At 44.2% G+C, this 27,379-nt stretch overlaps 1 protein-coding gene across 2 annotated transcripts in view; it reads right to left on the reverse strand.

Moving 5' to 3' along the window:
* Positions 1-26,961, reverse strand: part of RNASET2 (ribonuclease T2) — a 48,916-nt gene extending 21,955 nt beyond the window's left edge. Inside the window, exons 1-5 of one of the 2 annotated variants that reach the window (XM_075596803.1) lie at positions 26,808-26,961; positions 13,406-13,514; positions 6,405-6,465; positions 2,849-2,904; positions 2,354-2,411 (exon numbers count right to left, since the gene is read on the reverse strand). In XM_075596803.1, the coding sequence (XP_075452918.1) occupies positions 2,354-2,411; positions 2,849-2,904; positions 6,405-6,465; positions 13,406-13,494 (264 nt within the window). In that variant the 5' untranslated portion in view covers positions 13,495-13,514; positions 26,808-26,961. Of the gene's footprint in view, positions 1-2,353; positions 2,412-2,848; positions 2,905-6,404; positions 6,469-13,405; positions 13,515-26,807 lie in introns of both variants that reach the window. The other variant, XM_075596802.1, reaches the window with a different exon arrangement.
* Positions 26,962-27,379: the final 418 nt, after the last annotated feature.

The following is a 27,379-nucleotide window of genomic DNA, read 5'->3' on the forward strand; positions in this document are numbered from 1 at the left end:
GCAGCCCAGGGAAGGAGGTAGGGTACAGGAGTCAGGGACTCCCTGTACTAGGCCAGCACCCCCAGGGCTCGAGATAGCTCAGCTCCCCAGTAAGGTGAGTGTTGCCAGGGGCAGCCCTCGGGTTAGGGACCCTGCCACTTACATTAGTGGGAGCTGGGAAAGGAAGGTTACGCAGAGTGGGAGTCAGGGAGCTGTAGGGAAGTAAGGTGCGGGGAGCGAGAGCAGCTCCTGCACCCCATAGGTACCCACACCCCAGGTAGGCCCCAACTCCCCACTAGGTTAGTGGGTAATTGCTGAGGGAGGCCCAAGATAGGGACGCTGCCCTTAGTGTAGTGCTGCATTGTCAGAGTCACGGCTGTCAGTGCTGTGAGGTCTGACAGGCAGGCACCTTGTTGCGCAGCACGTTGGCTGCAGTCAAAAGTGAGCTACAGCTTGCTGCGGTAGGCGCTGGGACTAGTCAGAGAGTAGTGGGTCTGGAGAAGGGCTATAGCTGTTCTAGTCACCTTGAGGTAGCGCTAGGGGTAGGATGCCTGAAGGGATAAACTGGTAACTGAGAGCAGGAATTCTGGAGAGGATCTGCACTAGGCTAGCCAACAGTAGGTAGACGCCCAAGTACTGCATGGAAGAGTACTCTAGTCCATTCCAGATCACTTACCGAAGGGACTTGGGTAGTTGGGGGAGTGGGACAGGTCATTACCCCTGCAGGCCCTAGGAGTTCCCCAAGCCACTACAGGTTGCTGTACTACAGGGACAGGCCCTAGGTTAGGGTTCCTGTCACGTTAGTACCATTTAGATTAGACAGGGACACAGCAGACGCTGCGGTTCCTGTGAAGCGGTCCGCACGTGCAAGGAGTTCGGTTGGATCAGACGGATTCATCACACGTCTGACCCTTTGAGAAGTTTGTTGCTGACCCGAGCACCGGAGTGCTCGGCAGGTATTATACCATCACATGTGCACCAACAGGCCTAGAGGTTCTTAGTGACTGCGCAGTCACCCATTGACTATCTCTGTAGGAGTACGGGACATTGGGTGGGGTTCTTGGGACACTGGGTGGGATCACCTAGTGTTTGGGAATCGTCCTGCGAGACGTCACTGTTAGTGTCTCACCGTGAGAGAGACACAGGTTATCATTATTATTCGTTAGTAAAGTCCTTAGTTATATAAATCACTGTGTATGGTATTATTGATTGTCCTGCGAGGAACCACTCCCCCTCTGGTGGGAGCCATCGCAGGTGGAGGCGCTGTACCGAGAAGATGTTGTAAGTGATCACCCCTAGTATAATTACCCCAGGTTCCCCGTGGCGGAAGCTCAGCCCTCCTGTGAGCCAACAGGTAATGCACCACACCTGAGTAACAATATATGTTTCCTGCACTCACACAGTAGAATCTGCGATTGGGTGGGGGAAAACCGTTACACTACTTTGGCCAAAAAACATTGAGCAGACTTGAAGTACCAATGTGAGGCACGTTAAAAGTATTTGTTAATTAGTACATTTGTAAATATGTGCCAGATATATTACAAAAGGGGTAGTAAAAGATATGTAAGGGGAATGGCACATAATGGAGATTTACAACATGAAAATGTTGTTGGGAAGAAGCTTCTGTTTTCTGAATAGCTGTTAAAATAACAGAAGTACAATAAACGTCAGCTTGTTTGGAAGTGAAGCCCGTGTTAATTTGGAAACTTGTTGGACATATGGGACTTTTTACTATACAGTACTTGTATGTAATTTGAATACACTTTGCTTTTTAAAGCAGAACCTTATTATTTTAAAGTCCACCTTGTTGACCTATAATATCTGCTCACTTTCTTTACTCTATAAAAAGTGAACAGAATGTCAAGTTATGCTTGCAGGTGAGATTTAAAAATAGAAGCGGACAAAGATTTACAGATGTTTATAGTATATTGCTATTGATGGGGCCAAAAATGAAAAGTTACCATGGGACATTGGGAAAAATCTAGGTAATTTATTTGTGCTGGAGAAAAACTTTGTGATTGAGTAAGCTGTAATGCTTTTAGTTGATACCAACCATGTAACCCCAATCACTGTATATATAGCGTTTCTGAGATACACTCTGAGGTTTAAGACTGTCAGCCTACTCCCTATCCAATATCAGTGTAGGAGGATCGGCCATCTAACCCACACTATGGGTTTCTGCAGATTACACTTAAATGTAGTACTTTGTCCACTGGCTCAGGTTACTATGATCATGAGCGGGTAAAATAACTTTACTTGGCTGCAAAGATATGTAATTATGTGCACTCAACTTTAGGCTATTATGCTATTCTCTCTTTCATGACCGCATGTATATTTTCTTCCTGCTCAATGGTGATGACAGTGTGTGGCGTACCTGAATTTCTGTACAATTAAAGTGCCAGGAATTGTTGCACATTTGTGTCTTGTCAGTCCTGATAGAAGAGAAGATCAAAATAATTTAACGTGAAGTGCAAAACACAAACAACTACAAACTATATGAAAGGTAGAAAGCAGAAGACCAACAAAATGCTGAAATACTGTATACAATCTATACAAAAATATGAATGCTTATTTATATGCAGGTCTATTCAACGGAATCTTAACCTGTCTGCATATACAAATTCTCATACCAGATAAATAGATTTTCCTAATTGCTAAAAAATTTATGAACTTGAAGGTGCCAATTTAAAGAAATATATTAAAAGTGAAATAATCTGTTGCACCCTGTTCCCTATTCAACATTGTTATTGAATTTAAAGCAGACTGGTGTGCAGACATCATATTCTATGTTTTATCAAGTTACAGCATGCAAATAATCTCAGATTTTATAAGCAATTTGCATAAATTCTGTTAGGTGTTTTTTTTTTACCACAATCCATGCAATGTCCAGTACTTTGGAGGACTCTTACAGTGCACCCCATCCATCTGTAGAATTAGAACGAAGAGAATCATCACACATACCAGAAATTAGTCTCAGTATTTTTAATTTAATTATGGCTATGCAACTAAGGGCCGGATCCTCTGCTCTATTGCAAGTTAATCCTCAGAATTCCGTTAAATACTTAACGATACGTTAACTGAAGTTAACGTATCGCTAAGCACTAACAGGGATCTTCAAAGGTCAGCAACGATGCATTAAGAGCCGTTTTCAGCCGTAACGAACCCTTGCATTACTACAACTGACATTAGTGCTAATGATATGAAAAAGAGGCATTCCTTCTAACAACGCATATCCCCAGTGCTTCATTACTGTTAACGCAGGGATTTAACGTAACGTTAGTTAGGTCATAGTAAAAAGTGGCGCTACTAACACCCAGACCTTGAAATAGGTATTTTTCAGGGTCTGGATGAGTTAGGCATTATTTAACCATTGTATTTTTATTTACTGGGTTCTTTTCCTCTCCATGCCTTTTTAAAAAAAATGTTTTACTTTAATTAAAACAACTACTGTATTCAGGGACCTGATAGAAGTAACGCCATCTTTGGTAAGACATGCTTAACGTTATACAGTATATGGTTAATGTTATTGCATCTAGGCAGTGCTAACTTGACATGGCGTTAAGCTTATGCTAATTCGATAACTAACAAACTTTGTTTTTGCATGTATTTAGCTTTGAGGATATCCGTTCAACACTGGGAAACTAATGTTCATTACCTATTTAGGTAACGTTACCTTAGTAGGCCAGATTTAACGGACTTCTGAGGATCACAGAACCCCATTGAAATCAAAAGTAAAATGGTATGGTAAGCTGTTAAGCATTCAAGAGCAAGTCCTTTAATTGAGAATAAAGAGATGTTTTAGCCTGCATTGTATCAAGAGTTAGTAAAAGAGAGTGGTTAATGCCAGGGAGCAAACGTGTAGGGCTGTGATTATACCAAGAGCTTCAGTGCAGCAGCGCTCTCCGGTGGCTTCATAAGTAACGACGCTGCAGAGCTACATGTGCACATGCGCAAGAGATTTAGTAAGCGACTGCAGGGGAGACATGCTCAGATGTCACTTCCTTTACCACAACGCCTGCCTGTCCAACACCTATCCAATGAATTCTTCAATTGAAGATGTCCATAATAGTGATTGATTAATTATTAATAAAATAATTAATGTAATGTAATTACTTACTTTATTATCTTTTTAAATAATTAAGTCAGTCAACAATTATCTATGTTCTTCAATGTGTATGGTATGTTCTTCAAGGTATATATCCCTTTTCAATAAAGGAAAACTGTATTTTGTATGAAATCCTGAGGTAAATTATTTCTAGGATTTTAATTGGTTAGATTTTGGAGGAACATGATTGGTGCACTGAACTTCACTTTGATTGGACAGCTGCGTCATGTGACGTGGCTGTCGCTGCTTGAATACAAATTTTCCAATCTCCTCAACGGTCTCCTGCTTTGCAGTAGTGAGCGGGGAGACCGTTGATTTTGGTATAAGCAGTTTTCAGGTATGTATAACACTTGTTTTCGCGCCGCTTGGTGTCTCTACAGGAGGCACCACGGGCGATTTCTGGTATAATCACGGGAGGAAAATCTAAGAAAATCTAAAAGAGAAACCAGGTTTCCATTTATGTATGGTCTTCATCAAGTTTTACAGTATTTAGAGCAGGGGTCTGCAGATCGTTTCTATTTTTACACTACCAATTATGTGTGATATTGTGCCACACTGCGGTGTATTTGTGTGTGTGTGTGTGTATATACGTGTCTTTACAACACAAATTGCTATTGCACTATTCTAGAACACACCAACACTCACACGCAGATAGCGCTACTCATTTTTCTGTATGTATGTGTGTGTATATATATATATATGTGTGTGTTAAGTTATGGTGGGGAAAAAAGTTTACCCACAGACAGCTATTTCGACCTTAATGGGTCTCATCAGTGTGAGTGGAAAATACTGTCCTGCGCTTCGGCTGTCTTGTAAGGCACCTATGGTGTCAAGCCGTCAATTAGCTGATAAGGAGGGAGCTGTTTACGGCCACTGAGTAACCCGGAGTAGGGGGGAATAAATAAACCCTTACCTATTGATTCCCTCCGGTCTGGGACCTGCTCTCCTCCACAGCATGTGCGTGCAGCCTTCAGTGGTAATCAGGAGTAAAAGGCAGGAATCCGGCGCCACTGCGCATGACAGACTATAGAAACTCCCGGATGATCTTCAAAAAAACTTTATTGCACTATACACATAGGGCTACACCACGATCTCCCCCTCTGCGCGTTTCACCCTCTCAGATAGGGCTTCGTCTATCTGAGAGGGTGAAACGCGTAAAGGGGGAGATCGTGGTGTAGCCCTATGTGTATAGTGCAATAAAGTTTTTTTGAAGATCATCCGGGAGTTTCTACAGTCTGTCATGCGCAGTGGCGCCAGATTCCTGCCTTTTACTTCCTCATCAGTGTGAGGTTGGTTATACTGGCTTTGCATCTTAACCCAGGTTGTGTTGAAAAGCTGTACAAAGCAGCACGCATAAGCTTATAGGGGACCATGCCATATGGTTTTGAAGCAAAAGGTGGCACTGTGTGCTCATTTGCATGTCATTTCCCAGAATCCCTTGTTGCATTGGAAGCACTGTATGCTGGTGATAATGGTGAAAGGTTGGGTTGCAAACCTGTCTAAGACATGCAAATGAGCACTTACAGTAGTAAAATTTCCATTTGCTATATGCTTTAATGTGGAGGGTTTTTGCCACTTTTTTTACCCACCATAACTTAACTAATGTGTTGGAACCCAAAGCTTCATATTGCAAAGCCAGTATAACCAACCCCACACTGATGAGACCCATTAAGGTCAAAACAGCGGTCTGTCTAAGGTGGGGCAAATTTTTTTTAACCCACATGGCCCATCAGGGCTGGGGTGCTCCGGCACGACCCAAGCACTACGGCTAGTCACCGTCCCTCGACGGAGGTAAAAAGACATAGACTCTGACTTTCTTGCAGGCCTTTTGGCCGAAGGGAGGAAGAGATGGACGTTCCGAATCCTGATGGAGGACGGCGTCAAGGACCCCGAAGACCTAAGCCTACACACACACACACACATATATATATATATATATATATATATATATATATATGATGTGGTGGGTGTTGGAGCTTACTGGGAATATATATATATATATATATATATATATATATATATATATATATATATATATATATATATATATATATATATATCACTAATCTAATCCAGATTTACCCCTGGGAACACATCTTTCATATTTCAGCATGCCGCCATGATGTTCCCAGTGAACATTTTTATTTCCTGAAGTTGCTGAGAGATTATGTTATAAATCCATAACAACTGAACCAAGTGAAAAGATGAGCATTACTCTGCTATGGAGAGGCCAGACTTAGTACCAAATAATTATAATAAAATAATCAAACTTTGCCAGTGCTTGGTACAGAATAGGTTTATATTGCAGGGAAATGCTTACCTTACATACAGTTACTGGCCAGTGATGAGTCAGAATGAGTTTCTTCCATTCATGATATTTGCTGCTGTTCAAGAAAAATGTTTTGTTTATGCATGTGGCAAAGAATTACAATGAATATACTGTACAGTATAAACTAATTCGAATGGAAAAAGTTGGCACGAAAACGTCAAGCAGCAATGTAGTATATTTGAGCCAAACCATGGTACAGTATGCGATGCCTCTGAGCAGTGTTATTTATTTAGCCACTTGTGTTAAAGTTGTTGGGTTGGTGGCGCTGATGCTGCTGTTAAAAAAGTGATTATTAGATACACAATATGAAAACAAAATGTTTTTAGTAAATTACAATTAAATCATTTAGCCACCACAGAATTAACCGATCCATTCATAAGAAGTGCTTATGAATTTAAGTCCACGTTAGAATTTTAATTGTGCGCAAAAAAAATCCATATTAGCTTCTAAATTACTACATCAAAATACAACAGATATCCATAAAATATGTAAGATAAAGAGGTTGAGTATGGGAAACGGTTGTAACCAGATTTGATCATTGAAGGTTTAATCCCTATAATGCTAGTAGAGCACTGCTGAAGTTATATAACAATAAATGGGCAGTGAAACTGAACCAGTAGCTTTGCTCAAGATTGTACTAATATTCCAAAGCCATACAGAATATTGATGAAAGCTGAAAATTCCAAAAGTCGGATACCAGTAAAAGAAGAAAGGGACAATAGGAGATTTAAAAAGGCATTCGTTAGTTGGACTTCCAAATGATTAAAAATAACTTTATTTCATATAGAGCATCTCTCTTAAATGGGATTCAAAGTTCTTCACAATTACAGTGTAGTGCGTGGTACGCAGCACATAAAAACATTTTTTACAGACACTGTCCCTGCCCAGATGAGACAGTCCCCACAGTGGAACATAACTTTCATACTGACACACCCAATAGACTGTAACTTAGGCAGGGTGTATAAAGAAACAGGATTCTTTTATAGCACCCACTGCAGGTAATATTACAGCGAATACATTTTTCAGCATAAGATCCCAGGCCTCTGGATGGTACCTAGGTCCTCTGCCAGAAGTAAGGCCTCTCAGTAGTCTGGTGATAATATCAGCCCCCTTAAGGGGCTCAAGGATACGTCTGTATCCCTTGAAGGAGAGAATAGAACTGCCTATAATTTAGAGTGCCTCCTCCTTCGTGCAGAAGGGAAGGGTACCCGGGCTGACTACGTCCCACCTCCACACCTGCCACTCAAGGAGGCTGCATGAGTGGATGGGGGTAAACCCCACAGGATAGCCTGCCCAGCAACCAGGGCTTACATGACAGGGGGCAGAAAGATAGCCAGGACCAGCCATGGCTACGTGTGTGTGTGTGTGTGTGTGTGTGTGTGTGTGTGTGTGTGTGTGTGTGTGTGTGTGTGTGTGTGTATATGTATGTATTTTATTTTTTTTAACTATCTTTCAATACAGATAATTCACAATAATGTTATATTATGTTACCATTGATCTAGGCCAGGGCATGAAAAGGAGTGCTTGAGTGACTCAGCAAACATTAATGCAGAAGTACTTTCAGTAACTGCCCGGAATGTGGGATAGGTTTCTAAATTAGAAATGGCTCCAGGTCAGAACTGTGTGTAAGGTGTTTCTCTCACCGCCCTCCCAATCGCAGATCAGGCCATTAATGGGTGTTTGTGGTGCATAGCTGCTGGTAACAGGAGGGCCGATTCGTCCGCAGTAACTTTGGGACTTCAGGAACAGGCTTCATAACCCATGATATACTTAGCAGTACAGCGCCTCCGTCTGCTGTAGGCTCCAGGGATATGGAGGCGATCTCCCATGGTAGAATCGTAACTCTCCCCAAGTTAGATCACACACACCAGGCAGGAGGTACAGTGGTGTGAAAAAGAAAGTACACCCTCTTTGAATTCTATGGTTTTACATATCAGGACATAATAACAATCATCTGTTCCTTAGCAGGTCTAAACATTAGGTAAATACAACCTCAGATTAACAAAGACATGACATATTATACCATGTCATGATTTATTTAACAAAAATAAAGCCAAAATAGAGAAGCCATGTGTGAAAAACTAAGTACACCTTATGTGGTAAGAACTGTAGGAATAATATCTTCAAAATTCAGTGCACCTGAGTGTAAGATCTCAGTAGTATATATATATATATATATATATATATATATATATATATATATATATATATATATATATATATATATATAAAGTCTTAAACGGACTAGGGACAGGTGAGTATAAACACACAGATAAGTACTCTTGATTGCAGGGCTCATTGATGGGCTACCTGCTGCCTGTATAGTAAGGAGATTCTGCCCGAACCAACTGGGGTGATGTAAACACCCAGTGCTTCACAGATCCCTATAAAGTAGGCAGCAGCCCCAGAGCTAAATATATACATAGATGGTATCCAAAGTAAGAGTAGTACTCACATCTGAGGTTGTATTTACCTAATTTTTAGACCTGCTAAGGAACAGTTGATTGTTATTATGTCCTGATGTGTAAAACCATAGAATTCAAAGAGGGTGTACTTTCTTTTTCACACAACTGTATATTGCAAAACAGGAACGGGTTTATTACTACTCTTAGTGCAGTAAGGTACAGGTACTCAGCAGTCACCTGCCAGATCAGTCTCATGTATCAGCTCTCAGGTATCACACCTGATTGAGCACCCGCAGCAGTCCTAGCTCTTCCCCACCTCCCTAGCGGAGGCAGATGTATAGTCACTCTACTCCTCCCCAGAGGGAAGATCACATGGGAAGGCCCCAATCTCAGGCTCCCAGTAGTGACCTGCCTTCCTCATGGGGAAGGAACAACTAACTTATTTTAGGGCGGTCCGGCCCTTAAATACAGCCAGAGGGCGGGCATCCCATTGGCCCAGCTACAACGGGATATGCCACCCCCTGCTGTCACTCAAGCGCAGCACCAAGGATGAAGGGGGAAAACCCATAATAACAACTACTGGCAGACCTGTGAATACCAGGGTTTATTGTCAGCCCATTGGGTAGACTTAGTAACCTGAGGGTTCCTCGTTACATGTGTAAATACGGTACGGAGGTTTTACCAAATTGATATTTTCTTCTTTTTTTACACTTCATTTTATTTTTGTTCTTAGTTGAATATTAGTTCAAGGTTAATAAAAACAAAGTAGGGAAGGAGGTACAATTCAAAACTATATGATATATTTGGGGGGGGGAGGTTCGTGTAAATATGTATTTGGGGGATTAGTGTATCTATTGGGGGCGTTAGTGTAAGTATGTATTTAGCGGGGTGGTATAAGTATGTATTTGGGGGGTAGTGCAAGTATGTATTTGGGGGGTGGTAGTGTAAGCATGTTTTTGGGGGGTTAGTGTAAGTATGTATTGGGCGTAAGTGTAAGTATGTATTTTGTGGGAGGATAGTGTTTGTATTTGTGGAATGGTAATTATTGTGGGGGGTATTGTATGGGTATTGGGGGAGGGGGGAATTGTAAGTATGTATTTGGGGGGAAGTGCAAGTATGTACTTGGGGTTTAGTGTAAGTATGTATTTGGGTAGGGTTAGTGTAAGTACCTATTTGGGGAGGTAGTGTAAGCATGTACTTGGGGTGATAGTGTATGTATTGGGGGCTGAGAGTGTAAGTATGTATTGTGGGAGTGGTAGTGTAAGTACGTATTTGGGGGTGGTAGTGTAAGTATGTATTTAGGGGAGTTAGTATAAGTATGAATGGGGGTTAGTGTAAATAAGTATTGTGGGGTTAGTGTAAGTATGTATTGAGGGGGATAGTGTATGTATTTAGGGGGTGGTGTAAGTACCGTTTTGGCCCGAATATAGAGCAAGGTTTTATACCGAAAATGGCCCTTCCAAAACTTGCACTCGCACCATATTCGCAGCCTAACATTTACACTGAGGGAAAAAAATCCAAGATGGCCGCCGGGCGCACCAGGTAGTCCCGACACGTTGGCAAACAGAGCGGGGCACTGACCTAAGGAGGCGGTGAGAGCCCTTGCAGCAGGGAACCGCCTGACAGGAATCCGGTCCCAGTGCTGTGGGAGGCTGATAACCGCGGGCCTGTGGAGCTGCAGCGGAGGGCCCACAAGTAAGGAGTGGTGGCCATTTTGTGTCCCCCCCCCCAATTCCTCCCCTCTGCTCATCAGCTGTTCAGCCCTGCAGAGGAAACACAGGACCTCACAGGCTGATCCCAATTGCACAGTGAGTACTAGACAGGGGAAAAAAAAGAGCTAAAAACGGTGATAAAATTGCCCCAGAAAAATATTAAAAAAAGACCCCTAGGCAAGGAGCAGAACTATCTATTTTTCCTGTAGAACACCTTAAAAACTGTAGGGGTCATATTATGTGCGCGGTTGCACTATATTCGGGCCAATACGGTATGTATGTGAGGGGGTGGTGATGTAAGTATGTAATGGGTGGTTAGTGTAAGTATTTGGGGGGAAGGTAGTCTTGTATGTATTTCGTGGGCGGGGTGATTCTGTGGGTATTGTGGATAGGTATTTATTGTGGGGATAATTGTGTATGTGTGGCCAGGGGGAGGAGGGAATGAGTGTGAGGAGGGGGGGATTGAGGGAGGTAATTGAGTTATAGCGGAGGGGGGGGGGAAAGAGTGAGAGGGGGTGTAAAAGGGAGTGAGGTGGGTAAGAGAAGGGGGGAGAGAAAGACCATTGACCGGGGGGGGGGGGGGGGAACTACAACTCCCAGCTGGCTTTGCTGCATGAGGGAATCACTTCTGGTGCAGGAGCATATCACATGTTATAGACAGGGCCTCAACCAATGAGGTTGGACTCTGGAGAGGCGGGGCTAAGGGAGGAAATCCTTAGGAGGCTCAAGCAAAGCACACAGGGGGAAAGCTGAAGCATCCTGAGAGCTGTTATGCTCCACCAGGAGCCCAGCCAACGATCTACCCGAGTTCGCGGACGCTGGCTAAATGAAGTACTGCACCGACACACTTTATTCGAGCAAATACCCGGTATATACCTGGCAGATACCTGGAATGCGCCGCTCCTCACCTCTGACAAGCCCTGTTGCATTTGCCTTCCCAGCCTGGGTTCATGCCTGGCTGATGGGCGGCTGAACTGTTAAATGATAATGATTAGGATTTAATAGGCTGCAATGCTTCGCGTGTCTACCAGATGGCATAAATTCATGAATTGTAATGCAGTATATATATATATATATACTGTGCAGTATTGCAGCCAGCTGGAATAAAATGCTTCAATCCCTGCCTGGAAAATAACTCAATGCACTCGGGCAGAAAAAAGTCACAAACCTCAATACACCCGGGTATACCCGAATTCGTGGGACTAGCCGAGCTCGAATAAAGTGTGTCGCCAGTGTAGAGCCCAGCGGAGCATCCATCTGATTGCAGCAGGAGGGATGTGTAGCAACAGAGGGGATCCTCATTACAAACCAAGTAAAAATGGTACCGAAGTATTTGTGAAGTATATGCCTGCTACATTCATACACAATCTAAAAGCTTCAACGGTACGCACAGGCACTTACACGAAGGGTCGGGTGATCAAGTGTTTCTATCTAATTGCATTGTGTGTACTAAATGAACCTCACATTTGTGGATCATATTGTTATATTGGTGCCTAGTGTTAATTACATTATAAATACCCTTGTGTTATAAACATTACTGTGGTCTGCCTCCCTTTGCCTGACCTACGGCCACGTGTGGGGATTCAGTATATAAAAGGAGGACTCAGGCTCCTGCTACCGTCGTAGATGTTAGTCTGAAGTAAATTAGAGGGGTTACATACATTAACAGAATGACATACAAATAAGGTAGGCTGACCAAACGTCCCGGTTTTCCGGGATTATACCGGTTTGTGGGCTTGTGTCCCAGTGTCACGACGACTTTTTAAAAAGTCCCAAAACGTCCTGTTTTTTGGCGCCAATCACGAATGCGCTGCCGGCAAAAGCTGATCATGCGCGATCGGCTCTTGCTGGCCACGCATGAGCGATCAGCTCTTGCCGGCCATGCATGCGTGAATGGCCGACGCCGATCGCACATGTGCGGCTGACAAGAGCCAAATGTGTATGCGCGGCTGGCAAGAGCCGATCCAGCACATGCGCGATCGGCTCGTCAACTGCCAGGGTTGCCACCATCTATTGAAGGCTAACCCGTAGACTTTTTCCTAATTTTTTTTTAATTTGTTTATTTTATCTATTTAGTTCTCTTACTGGCAGCGGCATCTCCCGGCATCATCATCTCCACCTGCAAGGTCCAGCCAACATGGCTCCGCAACGTCAAATGGCACGCGTTGACATGACGTGACATCAGGGGGCGTCAATTTGCCATGACAACCGGATGCCTTATGGCTCTGAGGCGTCAAGTGACGCCTCATGTCATGGCAACATGACGTCACAAAGCGTCCCGTTGTCACGGCAATGCGGCGTTTGACATCACGCAGCCACGTTGACAAGATTTGCAGGGGAAGATGCCCAGAGATGCCGCCGCCGCCGCAGCCCAGAGATTTTTCAGCTAAACCTGTAGCCGGCAGATACATGGCCGGAACCAGTAGTCTCTGGGTCACACCCGGTGGGTTGGCAACCCTGTCAGCAGCGCATGTGCGATCGGTGTGGGTCGTTTACGTATGCATGGTCAGTGCATGTGCAAAAATTGTTCCGGTTTTTAACTGTTGAAAAATGGTCACCCTATAATAGGGACAAACAAGTGTAAACAGATACAGAAGGTAATGAGGGCCCTGCTCAAGAGAGCTTACAAGGGAATAAGGGGCAATGTTGAAACAAAAGGTAAAGTGGCTGCTCGTGGGACAGAGTATTCTTCAGGGTGGCGTACCAATTGAGTGGGGAGAGATGTTTAGGGTATGGATAATAAATAGAAGATCATATGATGAATAAAAAAGGAAAATTTCCCCCGCCGGCTTAAATAGCAGTAAATAGCAGTGTGCTACTGTTTTAACACCCTGCACCTACATACTGGTAATATTTAAAAACAATATTAGCTTACCTTGGGAACAATGGATCATATGTATATCCACACTGAATCACCAAATAAATGGAGACCAGAACCAGAGCAGATCGTACAAAGGGCACCATAGTTCAAAATGTCTGAAATACTGAAGAAAAATAAATACATTAAATACTTGGATTAAGATACAATAATTCATTATGACAGCTCTATAGTACTCTCGAATTCGTTCCTTGTGGCAAAGCAATACTTACATATTGTACCAGTGGATACTAAAGCTGGATAATGAAGACATGACACAAAACTGTTAGGTCATATTGTGGTGATCCATTTTTCGTTTTAATTTTTTCAAAAACTTGTTTTTACAGTGCTTTCACTTAATTTCAATGTGATGAGCTGTTCTCACTCAAACCTATTGTTTTAATGTGTGAGAATGGCAGTAGGTGTTTTAATTTCCCTGGTATGCTTATTTTATATAAATGATAACTTCAGATCACAATTACAAAAAATTTTAGGTCAGTAGAGGGGATTGCTGAATTAATTTAATTCTATTGTCTTTCACAGTACAATTGCACTGCGCAGAGGAATCTGTTGGCGCTTTAATATTTTATAATAATGCTACCTTAGACAGCGAGTATACTGTATAAAAATGCCTCACATGAAAGACAATCGAATATCACCAAAATCGACCAGGAACATATACTTAAAATAAATAGTTCTCCTCAGAACACCAAAATGTAAAAAGGTCCTTTGTTTATTTAATCTATAGCAAAAATAAAAACAATAAAACCAGGTGATGTTTTGGGCCTACCTGGCCCTTTGTCAAACAAATTGCAAATAATTGCCGGGAATTTTGACTCATTCTCACGATCAAGGGGACAGCTAGTCTTGCAACATCTGTAGGTTTACTGGCTATGTACATCTTTAAACCAGGCTGTGCTGAAAAGATGTGTAATACGGCAGGCAAAAGCTTATAGGGTAGGGTGACCAGACGTCCTGGTTAAGCCGGGATAGTCCCGGTTTTTAGCCGTTTGTCTCGGGTCCTGGCTGTTCTGGCCACTGTCCCGATTTTTCTCCGCGCTGGCCGTGCATGCATGATCGGCGTTTGCCGGCTGCTCATGCGCGATCGGTGTTTACCAGCCGCGCAAATGCCAATCGCACATGCGCAGCCGGTAAGCACTCATTGCGCATGCGCAGTCGGCACTCGCCAATCACATATGCGCAGTCGGCACTCGCGACATTTGTCCCGGTTTGGGCTGGGATAACTATGGTTACCCTATTATAGGGGTCCATGTTAAAATGGATAAGAAGTAAAGAATGACTCACTCTGATTGCTCATTGCATGTCATTACCCAGAATCCCTGGCTGCAGTGTAAGAATTGTTTCCGAAGCAATAATGGGGAAAGACAGAGTTGCAGACCTGTCTGAGACATAGAAAGCACAGGACTTTCACAGCGCAAGAGACTCTCCATAGTTCTTTAAAAAAAAGTCATGTCATTACCGCATGTTGACTCGTGTTTTATCAAGTGCACAAAATGGCATTTTAGTGTTCTGGTTTTTAAACACCTGCAAATTGACACAGTACTGTACACATTACAATTCATTCATTTATGCCACGGAAATGCGAAGAATTGCACGCAAAGAAATCGGGATGCATGAAATTCAAACAAATCAACCGCGCGATTGGCCGCGTGGGGTACAGCAGCGCACACGAAAACGGCTCCGTGATATGTTCAAATAACGGCCGCTGCATCTGTAGCTCATCCATAACTGGTAATATGTGCAATACATTATTTGAAATATATATACATCCTGGGGTAAATAAGAATCAGATGACAAAACACTGGAAAATATGAATAATTTGGTAAAACTAAAAGAAACAAAAAATTATTATTAAAAACTATTTGGAATAGTTTGAAAATACCTAAAACTTAAGTCATTCCAAAACTATCAGAACTTTTTGAAATATTTTAAAATACTTTAAAAATACCTCAAAAAGTGTAAATATCTTTGAGGAGTATTAGGTGAGGAAGGAGTTTAGGTCGATATCTATATTTAGTACCAATGGTTTTAGCGTCTTAAGTTTATGGATTCAATAGGTCTCTTGTTTAGAAATATCTTTGGTTTTATTGCCCCCTCTCAGACATTTATTGTATGTCTGAGACATGCAAATGTACCCACAAGTGGAATTTGTATTTTTGCTGTATTTTTGTTATGGATTGAATAAATGGAGAACCTTTTAAACATTTTGGAGTAATGAAGTGTTACCAGAGGTGCGAAATCCATCCAAAGAAACCTTAGTCAAGAGAACGGTTTGGTGCTCAGAATCATAGAGAATAGATATATAACGTAAACGTGTAGATTTCTCATAGATTCACTTATGTTAGGCCGCGCTTATAGTACTGGCTACAGCGACGCAACGGCGTGACGTCATCCGTCACCATTGTAGCAGCGATTTTTGCTTATAGTGTTAGAGACAAGAGACGAGGACAAGGGGGCGTGGCTGTGAGAGGTTCGCCATGTGACGGTGAAGGGGTACCCAGGCCATTAATAAAGGTATTTGGCCCGGCTGGGTGCCCTGAGCCAGATTGGGAATTGTAGAGTGTCAGCTCTGCAACCCAGCAAGGGTGGTAATACTGCAAATGTATTCAAAATGCCTGTGTCTCTTCCCCCAGGGATAAGAGTGCGAGAGTAATGCTATGTATCAGCTGTATAAGCCATGTAACAGGGTTCCCCTGAGTCATAGTGGGTAAATGTAAAGTGTCAGCTCTGCAGCCCACTAATGGCTACAACCCTGTAATTGTGTTAGAACAGTCTGTGTGTGTCCTGCTAGGTATAAGGGGACCACATGTATGTCATGTAAGAGTTCCCCTCAGTCATATGGTGTAAATGTAAAGTGTCAGCTCTGCAGCCCACTGCTGGCTGCAAGACTGTAAATGTGTTTGAATTGTCTGTGTGTGTCCCGCTAAGCATAAGAGAACCACATCATTATGCCGAGTTACATTGTATCAGTTATGTATCGTGTGTGCGCATTGCAATAGTGTTTCACTGCCAACCGCAAGAAAGGAAAAAGGTTTTTCAAAACCAGCGGCCTTGCACATAGCATATAAGAAGCAAGCTAACTTTGGATAGGAATGTTCCAGCGCTCTGATTTTTGCTATGCATACTGCTATGGGGTAATCATTAAACCGGTTATGTTTTCTGTTTCATAAGAAGTAATGAATGAAAGTCACCCTCTTTTTGGTGTATTAATATTATAAGGGTAAGGGGATTTTCATTCAGGCCAGAACAGGAAGTGACACTTAGGGTATAAGAATGCAAGGAGAGTATCAGCAATTAGAGAGGGCGGACCACATTGGGGCTGTGAGTATTGGTTGATTATATCATCTTGTACCTATATATATATATATATGTTAATAAAGTTGTGATATGTATACCTTGAGAAAGCGCTCTGAGAAGCGTGAAACGTTGATGGAGCTCTCCTTTGCCCTTTTTTCCATGTCCAATAAATAATTTTTTATGGGATACGCACCTTCCTCTCTACTTTTTTCTGGATACTTATAGTAGTGCTCTGTCAGTTTTCTTCCTTTCTACCAGCTTACCTTTTGGACGGAGGCACATCTGGGGACCCCTAACCTGCGGCTCGCATGGACGTTGCAGCACTCAGAGTGAGTTAACCGCTTGCTACATGTTTTCCTGTTCAGGACTTTATTCTGACACTTGGTACATCATAGGGTGTGATTATGCTCATCGCTCCTGGTTTTATTGTTTACATCAGCGTCACTTATTAGTGAGATCATTATCCAGGATTTGCAACCCAGTACCTGTCTTCTATCAAGTTTATATTTAGGGGTCCCCCCACGATTATCTGGTTATTCATTCATTTACCCATCTCACTGCTGTGGTCTTTAGCATTACGCATTCATATGGTTGTTTTTAAACAAACAGTCTCAGTGTAATAAGGCTGCGTCTCCGCTAGCGCTGAGCGGGCGGCGCTTGCCGAGTTCACTTTGTGTAAAGTGAATTTTCACGTCCCAGCGAGCGCTCATGCGCGGGCATGCACGCTCTCCCAAGCTTGGCGCTTGGGAAGTCAAAAAAAGAGTGTTCAAAGCGGCTCAATAGGCCCCCCATGCAAACCTCCCACGCGCGCTCGCAAAATTTGCAGGACACCCGCGCTCATGCTTGGAGAGTTGGTGATGTCACCACTCAAGCATGAGCGAGGTCAGCGCCAGCAGGGCCGCAGCCTAAGACTTAGAAAATCAAAGAAGTAGTGCGATATTGCATTTTTTTTTACAGAACTTTAAAAAAAATTGTGTTTTTTCGTAGTGAATACCGTTTATACACATTTTTTTAGTGCGATAAAACAATGCAAAGTTGCTCAGCAATGCACTTAATTTATCAAGGTTTAGTGAATAGGCCCATTAAACTTTCTATTGCTGACTTGGAGGTCTCATTTGTAGTTGCTGTTCAAGCATGCCGAGATCTTCTATATTGGATATAAAACATTATATTTAGCCCCTAAGGTGTTGGACTACAGCCCCATGTAAATAGTTAAACAGTGCCACACTATAGAGCACAGGCTTCTTTCGAGAGAGAGAGATAGATTATATATATATATATACAGTGTTCGACAATCATATACATTTACACGCCCGGGGCGAGAGGATTTAACCTCCGGGCGAGTAAATATTGGCCCAAGCAGCACACGTGTTTGTTTTTTAAATCTCCCTGCTCGCGCTGAATTTTCCCTGCTCGCGCTGAAAAAAAAACAAAAAAAAAAAAACCTTCCCCTACCTGACAGCTGATTGGCGCGCTTTCCCAGGCTTTGTGGGCGCGCGGCCAGGCTCTATATGAGCCCGCCCCTAACGAGCAGCCATTCTTTTCCCATGGAGGACACAGTAAGTAGCATCTGTGCCTTCCCCCCCTCCCTCTCCGGCGCTCCTGCTGCCCGCAGTTATTGAGATGGGAGCGGGGATGCCCCTCATGTCCCCGCTTCCCCCCGGTCCCGTGTCATAGAGCGCGGCGGGAGATGGGAGCGGGGATGTCCCCGCTTCCCCCCGGTCACGTGTCAGAGAGCGGCGGGAGATGGGAGCGGGTATACCCCTCATGTCCCCGCTTCCCCCCGGTCCCGTGTCAGAGAGCGCGGCGGGAGATGGGAGTGGGGATGCCCCTCATGTCCCCGCTTCCCCCCGGTCCCGTGTCAGAGAGCGCGGCGGGAGATGGGAGTGGGGATGCCCCTAATGTCCCCGCTTCCCCCCGGTCCCGTGTCAGAGAATGCGGCGGGAGATGGGAGCGGGGATGCCCCTCATGTCCCCGCTTCCCCCCGGTCCCACGTCATAGAGCGCGGCGGGAGATGGGAGCGGGGATGCCCCATCATGTCTCCGCTTCCCCCCGGTCCTGCGTCATAGAGCGCGGCGGGAGATGGGAGCGGGGATGCCCCCTCAGGTCCCTGCGGAGCAGGAGATGGGCGGGGGGGGGGAGGGGAGCGTGGTGGTGCTGGTCGCGGCCTGTGTAGAGAGAGAGTGTGTGTGTGTGTGTATATGGGAGCTGTGTGTGTGTGTGTATATGGGAGAGTGTGTGTGTGTATATGGGAGTGTGTGTGTGTGTGTGTGTGTGTATATATGGGAGTGTGTGTTTGTGTGTGTGTGTGTGTGTGTATATGGGAGAGTATGGGAGTGTGTGTATATGGGAGTGTGTGTGTATGGGAGAGTGTGGGTGTGTGTAAATATGGGAGTGGGAGTGTGGGTGTGTGTGTGTGTGTGTGTGTGTGTGTGTGTGTGTATGGGAGTATGTGTGTGACACCAGAGGTACCCCCCCAGTCATTCCCCCTGCCCAAGTCAGTCACCCCTGCCCCAGTCAGTCAGTCACCCCCTCTCTCTGGTCTCCCCTCTCTCTGTTCTCCCCTCTCTCCTCTCTCTGGTCTCCCCTCTCTCCTCTCTCTGGTCTCTCTCTCCCCTCTCTCTCGTCTCCCCCCTCTCTGGTCTCTCTCTCCCTTCTCTCTGGTCTCTCTCTCTCCTCTCTCTGGTCTCCCCCCCCTCTCTCTGGTCTCCCCTCTCTCTGGTCTCCCCCCTCTCTGGTCTCCCCCCTCTCTGGTCTCCCCAATCTCTGGTCTCCCCCCTCTCTGGTCTCCCCCCTCTCTGGTCTCCCCCCTCTCTGGTCTCTCTCTCCCCTCTCTCTGGTCTCCCCACTCTCTCTGGTCTCCCCCCTCTCTCTGTCTCCTCTGTCTCTCCCTCCCTCTGTCTCTCCCTCCACTCTCTGTATCTGGATACCTTATTTACCCTATATATCTTAACTGTCCTATACTACACCAAAATAACCTACAGTATACTGCTTTCTTCCAGATCTAACTCGGATCACATGGAAGACATCGGAATCCCCCCTAACCCAGAAGACAGGTAGAAAACACCTCCCCTCCAACTTATAACATTGCGGGAATGAGGTACCTGGACATTGAGGGACTGCGGATCAGGTAAGATCCCAGGCGGGATTGCTGCTTTAGATATTGTGAAGCGGGGATGTCCAGACACTGGTAAAGGGGTTCAGGAAACTAGTCATTCACACCTGGCTTTTATTTTCTAGATCCGACATTTACACACACACACACACACACGTAATAAGGACTAATTGTAGTACAGGCATACCCCGCTTTAAGTACACTCACTTTAAGTACACTCGCGAGTAAGTACATATCGCCCAATAGGCAAACGGCAGCTCACGCATGCGCCTGTCATCACATCCTGAACAGCAATACCGGCTCCCTACCTGTACCAAAGCTGTGCGCAAGCGGGGAGACTATAGAGCCTGTTACAAATGCGTTATTTACATCAGTTATGCACGTATATAATGATTGCAGTACAGTACATGCATCGATAAGTGGGAAAAGGTAGTGCTTCACTTTAAGTACATTTTCGCTTTACATACATGCTCCGGTCCCATTGCGTACGTTAATGCGGGGTATGCCTGTATAGTGTAATACAATAAATACATTTATGTCAAAAACAAATGTTGTTCTGACTAGGAATTTATTAAATGTATTTTATTTATATTTTTTTTTTTAAAGTGGGGTTGGGGGCGGGACTAGGTGGCGAGTAGATTTTTTTGGTTGGGCGAGTAGATTTTTGGGTGATTTCACCCAAAAATCTACTCGCCCAACCAAAAAAAATATTAATTATATATATATATTAATATATATAATATATATATATATATTTTTTTTTCTGACGAAGTCTGCAAAGACGAAACACGTAGGGCGTTAATATTTGGAGTATCTTTTATTTCATTATTGAATTTTTCACTTTGGGAGAACGGAGATATCATCTTTGTACTGTCGGGACTCATTGCCATCACGGCGTTTGCTGCACTGTCAGTGTTTGAGCTGACCCGGAAGCCTTCCATGCATTACACGCATTGTGAGTGACGACGCTGACCCGGAAGCCCTCCACAACGAGTGAGACACTTGAACAGCGAGGAGGTGCCTGGTTATCTTCAATCCATGGAAGAATTACTACCACGGATTCCCCTCAACACAGTGATGTAAACGGCTTTCTATCCGGAGTTGCAGTGGAGTTCCTGCTGTACATGTTGGCGATTGAGTAATATATCTCATACATGCGATTTATTATTCTCCGTTTGTGAGTGAAAAATTCATATTTTACCAGTCCCATATATAAAATTGTTAACCTTACTACACTATGAGTGCGCCTGTTTTTTGTTTTTTTTTCTCCTTTAGATATCTTCAAGGGAGTGGTGTTCCCCTCAAACGGGCTGCAAAGACTCTGAAGGACAGTGTTCTGGGACTGGTTTTTGTATCTTCTATATATTTTTTATATATATATTTTTCAATATATACATTTTTTATTTTTCATGTGTATTTTTTATATGTCTATTTTTTATATAGTATATTTTTTTTATAAATAATGGTTTTGTATAGTTGCTACTATTTTTAATCTTTATACTCCCATTAGTATATGGTTCACCAGTTCTTCACAACTTTATTGGTTAGTTTTTTGGTATCCATTGGCGCAACTCCTAATTTTCTTTCCTTGGTTCATTATATATATATGCAGTGGTCGAGACAACACCCAAAAATCTACTCGCCGAACAAAAAAAAAAAAATCTACTCGACACCTAGTCCCGCCCCCAACCCTGTCCCGCCCCCAACCCCGCCCTAGTCCCACCCCAACCCCGCCATAGTCCCGCCCCGCTTAAAAAAAAATAAAAAAAAATTGAACAAATTCCTAGTAAGAACATTCGTTTTTGACATAAGTTTATTTATTGTATTACATTATACTACAATTAGTCCTGGTTACGCGTGTGTGTGTGTATGTGTGTATAAATGTCGGATTTACAAAAAAAAAACAGACGTGAATGACTAATTTCCTGCACCCTTTATCCAGTGTCTGGATGCCCCCACTTCACAATATCTAAAGCAACAATCCCACCTGGGATCTTACCTCCGCAGTCCCTCAATGTCCAGGTACCTCATTCCCGCAATGTTATAAGTTGGAGTGGAGGTGGTTTCTACCTGTCTTCTGGGTTAGGGGGGATTCCGATGTCTCTCGTCTGAAGCTTGAGAGTCAAATCTGGAAGAAAGCAGTATAGGTTATTTTGGTGTAGTATAGGACAGTTAAGATATATAGGGTAAATAAGATATCCAGATACAGAGAGGGGAGAGAGAGAGGTTGGAGAGAGGGGAGAGAGAGAGAGAGGGGAGAGAGAAAGAGACAGAGAGGGGAGACAGGGGAGAGAAAGAGAGAGGGGAGAGGGAGACCAGAGAGAGGGGAGACGGCGTGACTGACTGGGGGGGGGGGTGACTGACTGGGGGGGGGGTGACTGACTGACTGGGGAGGGGTGACTGACTGACTGGGGGGGAGGGAGGTGACTGACTGGGGAGGGGTGACTGACTGACTGGGTTGGGGGGGTGACTGACTGGGGGGGGGGGGGGTGACTGACTGACTGTCAGGAATCCACTCCTGGGTTTGGCTGGAGCCCATCCATCCGGAGCTTTGCAGGTTCCAGACAAACTATTCCGTTTGTGCAATCACCTGCGTCTTGCTGCCTCCTGTGCAGCTCTGGCCTGATTGGCCTCCTGTGCTATTTAGTGACTGCCCCGCCCTCAGGAAGTTGCTGGACATAGACTTTGCAATCCAAGTTGCAAGTAACTGAAGTTGCAAGTAACTGTGCTCGTCACATACTCTGTTTGGCCTGCTAGGCCTCCTTGTGCCTTGTATCCTGCGCCTAGTCCTCTGCTGCCTAGGGCTTCTTGCATAGTAGCCTCGGCGTTGCTTCCTCGTTCCTGGCAGTCTTCGCCTTCGCCGCGCTGAAGCGGCTACGCTGGTTTCCCCAGCGTTTCCTGTGGTGTGTCTGCACCTCTGGTTCCTGCTTCCTCCAAGTGGAGTTTACTCCTGGCCTTTTCCTGACGCACTGCAGCACCTTCGCTGAAGCATCTCCGCTGCAGTGGCTTCTCTCAAGGTTCTCGCCTCCTATGCTGAAGTACCTTCACCCAAGATTTCCTGTTGATGACCTCGGCTTGTTTCCTCGACCACCGCTCCTGTGCCGCCTGCCTTGACCCCTGCCTGGATAACATTAACCCTACTTTCTCCAATCCTGACCTGGCTATGTCTGACTATGGAATCCGCAGTCCGGACCTGTCTCCGTGGCCTAAGGTCGGTGCTTATACATCCCCACCTCAGCCCCGCGGTCCGGTACCAGTTTGTGGCAAGCACGTACGTTACACTGACTGGGGGGGGGGGTGACTGACTGGGGGGGGGGAGAGTGACTGACTGGGGGGGGGGGGTGACTGACTGACTGGGGGGGAGGTGACTGACTGGGGGGGGTGACTGACTGACTGGGCGGGGGGGTGACTGACTGGGGGGGGGGGTGACTGACTGACTGAAAGGCCGCGACCAGCACCACCACGCTCTCCCAGCGCCCATCTCCCGCTCCGCGGGGCCGGGGGGAAGCGGGGACCTGGGGGGACATCCCTGCTCCCATCTCCCGCCCCGCGGTCTGACACGGGGACCGGGGGGAAGCGGGGACCTGAGGGGACATCCCCGCTCCCATCTCCCGCGAGCTGACATTATGGGAAGCGAGGACCTGAGGGGACATCCCCGCTCCCATCTCCCGCCCCCCGCGGGCTGACACGGGGACCGGGGGGAAAGGAACACCCCCGCTACCACCTCCCGTCCAGCGGGGGCAGCGAGGTGGGGGGACAGGGAAAAACTGCAGTCAGCCACGGGGACCGGAGAAGAAACACCCCCGCTATCACCTCCCGTACCGCGCGGGCAGCGGGGGGGACGGTAACATCACGGCAGGCAGCAGAGGGAGTGCGATAGGCGTGCGGGAGGCAGCAGAGGGAGTGAGATAGGCGTGCGGGAGGCAGCAGAGGGAGTGCGATAGGCATGGGGAGGCAGCAGAGGGAGCGCGGGAGGCAGCAAAAGGAGTACTTACTTCCAGCAAGATCGCCATGGTCGAGCGTGATGCGCGGGCTCGTATAGAGCCTGGCCGCACGCCCACAAAGCTTGGGAGCGTGCGCCAATCAGCAGTCAGGTGGGGGGGGTTTCAGCGCGAGCAGGGAAAATTTAAAAAAAACAAACACGTGTGCTGCTTGGGCCAATAGGAGTTCGCCCAGATGTTAAATCCACTCGCCCCGGGCGTGCAGATGTATAGGATTGTCGAACACTGTGTATATGTAGTGTTCGACAAATAGGTATAACCACACGCCCGTGGCGAGTGGATTTAGGCCGCTTGCGAGCCATGCTGCGGCTCTATTAATTCCCCTGCTCGCGCCCTGTGAGCCATGTTTGTTATATACATATAGTCTAGATATTTTGTACTATTTCAGAATATACTCAATTTGATGATGACATTTGTTATGATCTAGTTGCAATTCATTTTAATAGACATATATGACAATATTCAAGTTTTAAGATCAATCAACCAATTAACCTTTGCATACACGGCTGCCCAATCAGTTGGTCTTTTATCTAATTGGATTACATGAGTATATATATTAATGATGAACAATTACTATCCATCCCCTGATGAAATCACTTGTGTGAAGAAACGCGTAGGGTGAATTGCTAAGTGAGAGCAAGCAAACACCATACCTCAGCATTTGGGACTCAGAGACGCTGATGCTTACAGCCTACTCCCCACGGCTTCTGCTTTGGTTTACCCGGTCCGGCACCCGTTACATGACACGATACCTGAGTTCCTGCTGGACGGTGGCTCAGAGGGTTTTTGATCGTGTGCAGTGGAGAGGCGTGTGAGCAGAGCAGCAGAGTTCCTGTGCTTGGTGCATGAGTATTACTCATAACTCGCTCCTTTATTCATGTTGTTTGTGAGTTTTAAATTGTTGGACTCTTTTTTTGTTATATTAAATGACAATATTTTACACATTGCACTAGGATCCGACGCTTTCTTTTTTTTGTCTTCATAGATCTACTGGGAGGTCGTTGGTTCCACGTAGAAGGCTGCTAGTATCCTGCAAAGTGCTATTTTGGATTTGAGTATATTTTTTCATTCATCCACCTATTTTTTTATTTATACTGATTTTTTCCAACATTTTTCTACCACAGCCGTTTTTGTTCTATTTAACTATAGATACTAGCATTTTTTATTGTTTAGGATATAAATATTCATTTATAAAATTGTTCATTTTTTATGCTTTTAGAGATCTCTTTGCCATGTCATAGAATATAGGCATCTATATAATTTTTACATACATGTACATTTATAGGGTCATATAGATCCCAACAGGCGCAGTCTTTTTTTTAAATATATATATATCATCAGCCCTTTGAGAAAGTTACCGGTCAGGTGACGAAACGCGTTAGGGTACTGAGAGCGCGATTACGTCATCACGACGACGCCGTGCACGCGCAGCAGCCTACACCAAGCGCGGGAATACGATTGGCGGCCATTGGAAGTGCGAGCTGGAGTTTTGGACTCTATACAGACAGCGAACGGAGCCTTTCAACATCTGGTCCCTGGTGATCGTGTCTGGCAGCCCTGAAGGAGTCCACGGAGACGTGTTGCAGTATCCAGAACCGGATGGTGGTGATATACAGTAATCACAAATTGCCTTTTAACTACTTGCATCTTGTGAGTGCGATTCCTACCCCCCCCCACCCCCCATCCCCTTTCCTTGTTTTAATAAATTTTATACAGTATTATGCTATGGGGCGTGCGCTCTCTCTCTTTTTCTGTCTATAGATATCTGTGGAGTTGGTTTACCCCGTGTGAGAGCAACCTAAAGACCCCTTTCAACATCAGAAACCTTATCATCATGGACTAATTATGGAAGGACTGGTTGGAGTTTTTTGATTTTTGTGTTTTTCTTTTTGCTAGCACGTTTATGCACTGTTTTGTTTACTTTTACTGGTTATGTTTTAATAGTATGCACTAAGGTCACATTAGTTTAAGAGATATATTAATATTTTTATACATTATTCACTTTACACAATTCTTTATTCATTAATTATAGTTATATCAAAAAAAAATTACATCACAGTTATATTTGGTACTAGGTGGCGAGTAGATTTTTTTGTGTGGCAAGTAGATTTTTTGGTGTTTTGTCAACCACTGTATATATATATAAAAATAATTTTATTCCTTGAGTATCCCTGTGAGTGTTTATCTTAGAGACTGCATCTTTTTATTAAATATTTTATACAATAGCACTGGCTTCTTTTGTTTTCTTTTTAGATTTTCTCAAGTGATGTGGTTCATCTACTTTGAAGCAGTGAAAGCCTTCGACTTTTTTCCCTGAATCATGCAGGTCTTTGTTCGCAAGATCTCTTTGAAAGGACTTGTTACATTTTGAGCTTGTTTGAATTTTCACATTCATTATTTTTACGTGTGTTTTCACTGTAGAGTAATTTGTATATACTGTATTATTTGTATATTTTATTAATTTATTTATTTATAAAATATTTTACCAGGAAGTAATACATTGAGAGTTACCTCTCGTTTTCAAGTATGTCCTGGGCACAGAGTAAGACAAATAATACATGGTTACAAATACAGATACATAAATTAACAGGGTATACATAATAATACGTTTAGTACATTATTTCACCACTATTTATATTCTATATTAGGTTTGTTAGCACCATTTCTTCTTGTTAATTAACATACAGTTATTTGCCGGGGACAAGATTATGTGAGGTGACAATTGACTCAAAAGGGTGAATGCCACAGATCTAAGGCAGCAAACAGCATAACTCACTTATTTCCCAAAGAACATGCACAGAAAATAACTGCTAAACCGGTCTCATTAATACAGCTTTGCTTCATTGAATTTGTTACTAGGTGCTAAGGTCAGAAATATCATGAATAGCACTGCCGGCATTAATTTAACTACTGTACAACAAGCAACCTCTGTTCCAAAATAACAATTTGTTAACACAAAGAGTTTACCTTCCCACCAGTTACTTACTTATTTCGTTTACTCTTGTACTGACCGATGCAAAGCTCCAGTCACATGACACTGGTGAGAAGACAGGAACTACGCTCAGAGAATAAACACTGCATTGTTCCACCCCTGAAAGGAAACAAACTCCCCTCCTGTTTGCCATTGGTGGACTGTCTAGAGTTAAGGCTTTCCTACAAGTCCGTGTCACATAAGCCTGCCCCCTGTACTCATTTCAGCTACTGTAATCGCAGCTCTGTTCAAAGTGACGACGTTGGGAATCGTATCTGATGCTTGTAGGGATGTGCAGTGAAGTTTTTACTACTGAAAGTTTTTGGCTTTCAAAATAAACAGTGCAATCATGTAATCTACATAGTTTTTCCTTAAGATATATACAGCATTGATCAAGTGCATTAATACTTGGAATTTAAACACACAAAAGTATAATCATGTAGAATACACGTGTTAATAAGCTCTCTACCTATAGGCTAATATTTTAGAAAGCTAGCCTACTGATTGGTTTAAGTTGTAGGCAATAATGTACTGCATGTATGCATCATTTTATTTGTATAGAGCCAACAATGTATGTAGCATTTTAC

The sequence above is a fragment of the Ascaphus truei genome, chromosome 4 (genome assembly GCF_040206685.1).
Source record: "Ascaphus truei isolate aAscTru1 chromosome 4, aAscTru1.hap1, whole genome shotgun sequence".
In the NCBI taxonomy this organism is placed as follows: Eukaryota; Metazoa; Chordata; class Amphibia; order Anura; family Ascaphidae; genus Ascaphus; species Ascaphus truei.